This window comes from Galeopterus variegatus, unplaced genomic scaffold (assembly GCF_000696425.1).
Source record: "Galeopterus variegatus unplaced genomic scaffold, G_variegatus-3.0.2 Scaffold8975, whole genome shotgun sequence".
Taxonomy (NCBI): Eukaryota; Metazoa; Chordata; class Mammalia; order Dermoptera; family Cynocephalidae; genus Galeopterus; species Galeopterus variegatus.
Window position 1 is genome coordinate 72,043 of NW_007735086.1, and position 7,600 is coordinate 79,642.

The 7,600-nt window shown below is 36.6% G+C and overlaps 1 protein-coding gene across 1 annotated transcript; it reads right to left on the bottom strand.

The window, feature by feature from the left end:
- Window positions 1-206: 206 nt before the first annotated feature.
- On the bottom strand, window positions 207-7,131 carry LOC103608911 (uncharacterized protein C3orf38). The gene is made up of 3 exons (XM_008593299.1): window positions 6,696-7,131; window positions 3,967-4,208; window positions 207-2,497 (listed from the first exon to the last, which is right to left on the bottom strand). Exons 1-3 carry the CDS (start codon window positions 6,820-6,822, stop codon window positions 1,820-1,822), a joined length of 1,047 nt encoding a protein of 348 aa, XP_008591521.1. The 5' UTR covers window positions 6,823-7,131; the 3' UTR covers window positions 207-1,819.
- Window positions 7,132-7,600: the final 469 nt, after the last annotated feature.

The window sequence follows — 7,600 nt, forward strand, 5'->3', positions numbered from 1 at the left end:
TTCACTTGAAATAAAACACAGCCCTAACCCTCAAGAAGATTTCAAATCTTTAAGATTGATTAAAACTATGTGCAGAGACTGCAGCCTTGTTTAGGGTTTATACAAATTCAAAAACTGAATACGGAAAGATAGCTAGGGGTAATATCTGCCTATTCTGAACATCTGTAGTTATATTTCTACAGTACTTGACAGCAACAGCACAAAGAGACAGAAATGGTTTTAATTTTACCCTTAGGATATTTATCTATTACACATTATAATGATAATTCCAGCTTATGAAAAAAAAGATAACTTGGTTTTAAAACCCAAGCAGAGCTATAGGATAGGTAAAGGTAAGACTGGTGACCTGACCGAGTACCTTACAAAAGTATAAGAGGTAACTTTTTGCAAACTTCTATTTTCTTTATATCTAATTATATCACACTTATAGTCCAACTAGCAGTAAAATTTGCTTTATTTTGGTTAAATGCCTAAAACTTTATCTAAGAACAAGACAACTGTAAATTAAATCTAAACAATACACTATTCTTAAAGCAGACAAAAGTGATTTCCCTCCTTTATTAAGTTCTTATTTTAGGACATATCAATTTGCACTCCTCATAAGAGGCATGGCATTAAAAAAACAAAAAGATTAGTTTTTTCTCCTGCTTCCAAAATTCTTATCAGTCTCCCTAGATGATTATGAGAAGAACTATACGTAAAAAGTAACATGTACAATACATCATCACAGCATTTTTCCAGTATAATTTTTTTTTCCAAATGGTACCTTTTATAAAATTACTAACTAAATCCAGGATCAGCAAATAGTTGTTAGGTGATGAGGAATTTAAACTTTAAAGCAACTATGTAATGCAGGTGGCAACTCAACCTTGTAACTCAAACCTAGTAACACAAATTAGAGGTAAAAACTGCTAATAATTCTAAGTTATGAGGTAGGGGTATATGTATACATATGTATGTATGAATACCCATGTTATAAATTTGGGGGGTTAAGGTTTTTTTTTTTTTTTTGGTTCACCTTTGCCAAGATCAATCAAGATGAAGAACAGTAATTGATCTAAAAGTCAGGAATTGGGTACACCTTTAAAATTTCAACACTATATTTCCTTTATATGATGTTACAATAAATGCTCTATAAAACTGTTAGCTGAAGCCTAGGTAAGAATAAGGTCTGTTTTGAGAACAGCATTTACCACTGCCCAAAATAGTTCCAAAAATGATGCAGACTATAAAAGATACTTAGCTTGTACTATAGCAGATAACTGAAAAATGTTCCTCAAATATTTAAAGAGGCGATAAATTTTTCTCCACCTGGTATATTACTGGACTTTTTGCATAAGAATGTCATTCAAGTTTTCTAAAATGAGAACTGAGTTTACATTAAACATCTCTAAAATATTTAATAGTTTAAAAAAAAATTACTGTAGTGAGATGCATTTGCAAAATATCCAATTATCCAGATAAAAGTAAATGAGAAACTTAAAGAGGGAAAGTCTTAAACACTATTAATCTTTTCCCACGTGAAAAGTGGGAATAAAAAATAGCAGAATATTCGTAAGTGAAAATATTACCTGGTTTCTAAGGCACATGGTTAGCTGTAACATCTAAAGTGGGATTTATTTGATGAACTGCATTAAGCCCTCAGAACATTTGGTGCAACTCAAGTAGAAATAGGCAAATATTTACATGTCAGTCTGTAGTCCAGAAAGGTATTTCAACTAAAATATGTCCATCTTCACATCTGAAAACACTTAGACATTATCGATATAATATTTAGAAGAGTTTCTGTATAGAAGACTTTTAGGCGAACGTACAGAGCTCAATGCCTTAGAAGGTTAGGTAAACTCAGTTCTCTTTTGTTCATCAATGCCTCATTTCCACTACATAAAGCTTGGTCTCCAGTTCCACTATCCAATGACTGCTTTACATTAAGGTGTACTTCACTGGTACCACATAATGTGATTACATTATAAAAGGCCTCTAGATCACTTTGTTCAAATGTAATAGCTGGTTTCGGTAATGTTCCAGGAGCAAGGGAACCCTCTCCAACAATTCTTAGGTTGATAAATTTGATTTTCCAAGTATTCTCAAAAGGGCACCGAATGAGTCCAAAAATTTGTTCAAAAATGCCCAAACATGTGTTTTCTCGGTGGACAGTCCCGGCAACTCCAACCATAACTAGCCCATGGGGAGAAGAAGCACATTTCAGTCCACGGGAATCTAGGTTGGGGCTGAGGAAAAGAAATTCTTCCTTCACTAGTGACAGCAAACGAAGGCTCACGATTTCTGCTCCATGGTAGTCTATCATATTTTGTTCTGATGTGTTGTAATAAAACCTAAGCTTGACATCATGCCAGAAGTGTTGTGGACCCCATTCATCTTGAGGTGGTCCCAGAAAAGGATTCTGAGAATTAAGAAGTTCAAAGAACCAGTGACAGAATTCTTCTCCCAGGCGACGAAAATCAACCTTTTCAGCTTTTTTATCTTCTTTTGCCGGCTGATTAAAATAGATAAAATGAATACAAAATAAAGCAAAGTTTTAACTTTTATATCTATTTTTCTATCTAGCCTGTTTCAGAGCTAAGGTTTAATGTACTGATAACAGCAGAGGGAACTGAACTACATGTAAACTCACTGAACCCACCATGCATAGTAAAATCTTTTTTTAAAAAAGGAGAAAAACCATTTTAGAATTTTCTACCTTAAAAATGAAAATTCAGCTAAGAAAGTAAGGTTTAACAAAGTCTCTTAAAATATCAGCATGATTGGTCAATAATAATGATTTACAACATTACTATTTTCTCTTGATTGTGTCAGTTTTTTCACAGGTGTGTATCTCTGCCAAACCTTCCAACTGTACACTTTAATTGAATGCACTTTGTTGCATATTATATCACAATAAAGTTGAAAATAAATAAGCATTTTTACTGTCTTTAAACTGACACTGCTAAGGTGATTGAAATAGGTTATTTTCCATGATTGAGATTAATTTTATACTATAATTTCTTTTTTTAAAGGAAATGTTACTGCAAAATCATTCCTGACAGGCTAGATCACATTCACCTACGTATTCCAGAATACAGTACCTCACTGATGGGAAAAGAGCTCATATTTTACTGAACACCTACTATTGCATATATTGGGCACTGTATACGGCACTTAAGGGCTTTCCTCCTATCTTCACAACAAGCTTTATGATACAGATATCATTGTTATGATCAATTTATAGATAAAAAAAAAAAAAACGCTCAGGTCAGGTTATTTGCCCAAGTTCACACACCTAGTATACGGCAGACCCTAATTTGAAGTCGCATCTATACGATTTCAAAGTCAATGCTCTTTTCAGTTTATTAAGAAAGACCTTAGAAGATACTTTCTTAATGTGAAGGCAAAGCTTCCTCACTTAAAACTTAACTAATTCTAAGAATATGAAATGTGTAAAATATGCAAATTTCCTAAAAGTTCATTCAAGCAACATTTAAATGTCCAGTCAATATCTAAAATGGACAGTGGAGATACAAAGAAATAGGAACAGCCAATGTCAGCTCTGGAAAATTACAACAGGATTTTTTCTAGTTGAAGAAAGTCTTAAAAATGAGACTGTATTACAATAGAATTCTTTTAAAGTAAAAAAAAAAAAATTACAGAAAACAAAAGCCCAAAATTAAATTAATCTTGCAGTTTAACTCTCTAAAAATCCAATAGTTCTCATTTGATAAGGGGGAAAAACTTTTTTCCCCCCTCACAAATCAACAGAATATTTATTACACGTATATCACTAGATGTCAGAAATATTTTCTTTTAGTTGCTGTATTGGTCTTTTTTCCTTTAGGATGAGAAGAATAATGGAGTAAAGTTAAAAGTATAAAATACAAATATATCAACCACCTTCTTCCAGATCTAAGATTACCTACAAAGTTTCAGACAGAACAAAGGTTCAGAATATAACTATAAGATCTACTTTACCTGTTGAAAGAGTTGGATGTCCTCTGTCTTCATAACTGGCTCTGGTGTTTCCTTCAATTTCAGTGGTGATTGCTTTTCCCAGTAATCTTTTGCATATTGAATAAGATTGTGTTTTTCAGTAGCTGGAGGTATAACAACTCCCTGTGTTGCCAAGTACTTAAATATGACATCTCGATGGACTTTTCTACGCTTCAGAAGTTCTTCTACACTTTGACTATACACTAAAATTGCACGAATGGCATCTAGAGGGAAATTGCAAAGATTAATATAAAATCATGAAGCACTTGTAAATTTGTCAAAGGTCAACAGAAACTACCAAATAATATTTATAAACTCTTGTCACAACATTAATTGCTTTTGCATGTTGTTTTTAAAAACAGGAATTGGGTTGTCAAGTCCCCCCCCCCAATTCCTTTATGCTGTAAACTTTCATTACCTAAAATTCCCCCTTCCTTTCACTTCCTATATGTGACAGTGAAATTCTAGCACTTCCTCTTAAAGAATTGTCTTAACAAAAATTGTAAGCCAGAATTTTTTTTTCTAAAAGGCCAATGGACCTAAATTCAGATACAAAACCTCTAAAAACAGGTAAAATTACAATATTTTAGATGTCAAGGAATTTTAGTCCAACATCCTCACTCTATGAATAATGAAAGTTGAGGATACATGACGTTTCAATAATCATATTTTTAGAAGTGGCAGAACCTGGACTTGTATGTTTTTTAATTTTTAAAAACTTTATATTAAACACAGACTGAAGAATATTTTTGACATGTGTGAGGTATACAGAATGGCAATAAAATGAACTTCCATACACACACCTCCTAGCTTAAGACATAGCAAATTACGAGTATCTTTGAGGCTCTCATTTCACACCTCCCTAATGCTGTTCCTCTCTCTTCTTATTCTCCTCACAGGGTAGCTATTATCCAAAATGTTTATTTTTCCCTTGTTCTTCTTTATAGTTGTACAATATAAGCATGTATCAGCATACAATATAGTTTGGTATGTTTTAAATGTTCTATAAATTCAATCCATCAATATATATAATCTTTGGAAGCAGCTTTTCACTTAATGTTTTTGAGATTAATCTATATGGGTGTATGTAGCTATAGTTAACTCATTTTCACTGTTATACAATAATTAATTATGCTACTAGGTATCTACCTATTCTTCTGATTATAGATTTTTATTGTGTGTGTCCTATTACAAACACTGCTACTTTGAACATTCTCATACATATTTCCCAGTGTACACAGAAAGGCAAGCAGCATGAGCATCACCTGGGAGCTTGTTAGACATATAGAATTTCTGGGCCTACAACAAAACTACTGAATCAAGAGTCTGCATCTTAACAAGATCTCTAAGGGATTGAAAGACACATTCAAGTTTGAGAAACCTAAGTCTAGAGTATGTGTCTTATCTTCTATTTTAGGAGATAATGCCAAACTTATTTTCTAAAGTGGTAGTTCTAATTTACATTCCTTCATTAGGTGTCAAAGCATTGCTTCACCTGACCAACACCTGAGGTTTATATTTTTAAATTTTTGCCAATCTGGTACATAGAAAAGACACCTTGTGTTTTTGATTTTCATTTCAGTGCTTTCTAAAGTTGAAAATCTTTTCATATGCTTATTGGTTATTTTTTTACTGGAGAAATGTCTCTTCTTTCCTGGAAAAAGGTCATTTAAACATTTCTGTACTGGGAAATTTTCACTTTTTCTTTATTTGCATTTAGATCCACTATCAATTAAATCCAATATTTTATATAATACAATTTTAAATTCACACTCACCATGATCGTAAAAATCACCACGATTTACATTACATGTCATGTAAAATATATAAATGCTGAAGAACAATGTCTCAAACTATTTTCAGTCTAAATTCTTACGAATTTCTTTTACGTTCATGGTTCCAAGTTACAAATGACAAAAATGTAAACCCGACTTAAAAGCAGAGAAATCGTTTCAAAAGGGAGAATTTTTTGAAGACACTTAAATCATATACAAATATATGAATCTGGAACATTTTAAAGTAAAATTCAGTAAATTTAAAACTAGCAGTGTGATGCACAAAGTGAGACAAACTTTATATTTTTATACGAACTAGGCACAAACAGGTTCAATATTAATAACCCTTGAAATCTTACTCTGCCCTAATGTACTCGTATATTTGACTCTGAAAACAATGTATTCCTAGAACACAAAATCATCTCAGAAAAACTTTGGCTCCAAAAGGAGACACGAACTCAAACTGTCTTTCTATTACAGTCGCTGTTTCACCAGAGACTGATGAAAAGTGTGTATGATATCCTCTTCCCCTCAAGCTTGAAGAAAAAAAGCCTGAACAGCTCAGCTGATCGAAACTGAAAATATAAAACATTCTGGCTCCCCGGAAATTTTAAGAGATAACTATTGAGGCACTACGAAACCTCGAACCAACAAGCTTTTGCTCATAACATTTAATGGCTATAACCTGGAGACTGCGCCATTGTCAGCGCCACCATCTCTCTCAGGGGCCCAACGCGACCCCCGCCGCCCAAGTCTGCGTCTTGGTTCCAAAGCCGCGGAGCAGCGGGAGTGGCCAGGATTCTGCCCAAGAGCGGCTGGGGATGAACTGGGGGTTGGGTCTCGAACCCCCTCCACTCCCACGCTCCCTTAACATTGGGTCGGGGTGAGGGCTGGGGAGGGGCGTCCGCCCTCGGGGTGTAGGGTCTGTTCTCTCACCTTGCCGGTCCTCAGGCTGCACCAGGCGGTTGGTGACGGTGTCGCATAGGGCCATGATCTCATCGTTGTCCAGTAGGCCGAGCAGGTTACGACAGCCCTCCATCTCTGAGCAGCTCAGCCCCGACATCTCGACCCCCGGGAAGGGGGGAGAGGACGACACCAATAATGTCGTCTCTACGGCCCACCGGGCCCGTGCCTTAGCAACAGAGACCGGAAGTGTTTCTCTTCTTGTTCGCCGCGGAAGGGTCTCAGGTATTCCAAACCCCTGAGCGGAAGTGATTGCCAAGGCAGTCAATCAGGAAATACGGTGCTCCGACTTGAGGTTCCGGGCTGGCCGGACGGAGCGAAATCCTACCGTTGATGGAAAGAGCTGCTTTTACTCGGAGACCACCGACCCTCCACAAGGGAGCTGGTTACAGAAAGAAAAGCCCTGAACTCCGCCGAAGTCCCTCCTCCAAAAGAGCGCCTTGGAGGCCTGCGCAAGTGCAGGTGCGTGGGAAGCGCGCGGAGGCCCCGGCGCACGGCGAGCTCCCGTGATGCCCCGGGGCCGGCCAATGGAGGCGGCTCCTCCTCGCCCGCGGGCCCGGCCCCCGGGAGAGCTTGAAAGTCCTCAGCGGTTACTTCTGAGTTGGGTGAGCCGGTAGCTTGATATTAAGTTAGGTAAATTAAGATATTTTGGTTTTGTTTAACATTGTAGTATGAAAAAAAAATATATATATATATATCACCTATTCTATCCCATGCCTGCCCGCCTTCCAGCTGACTTTCCTTTCTAACGGGCTGGGATCGTCAGTTTCCCCCATTTCCCATGTTACTGGCTCGGCCTTAGTAGTATCGCGTGCGGTTTGAGGTTGGGGATTCTGGGAGCCGGATTGCCAGGGTTTTATTCCGCTATTTACTTACTG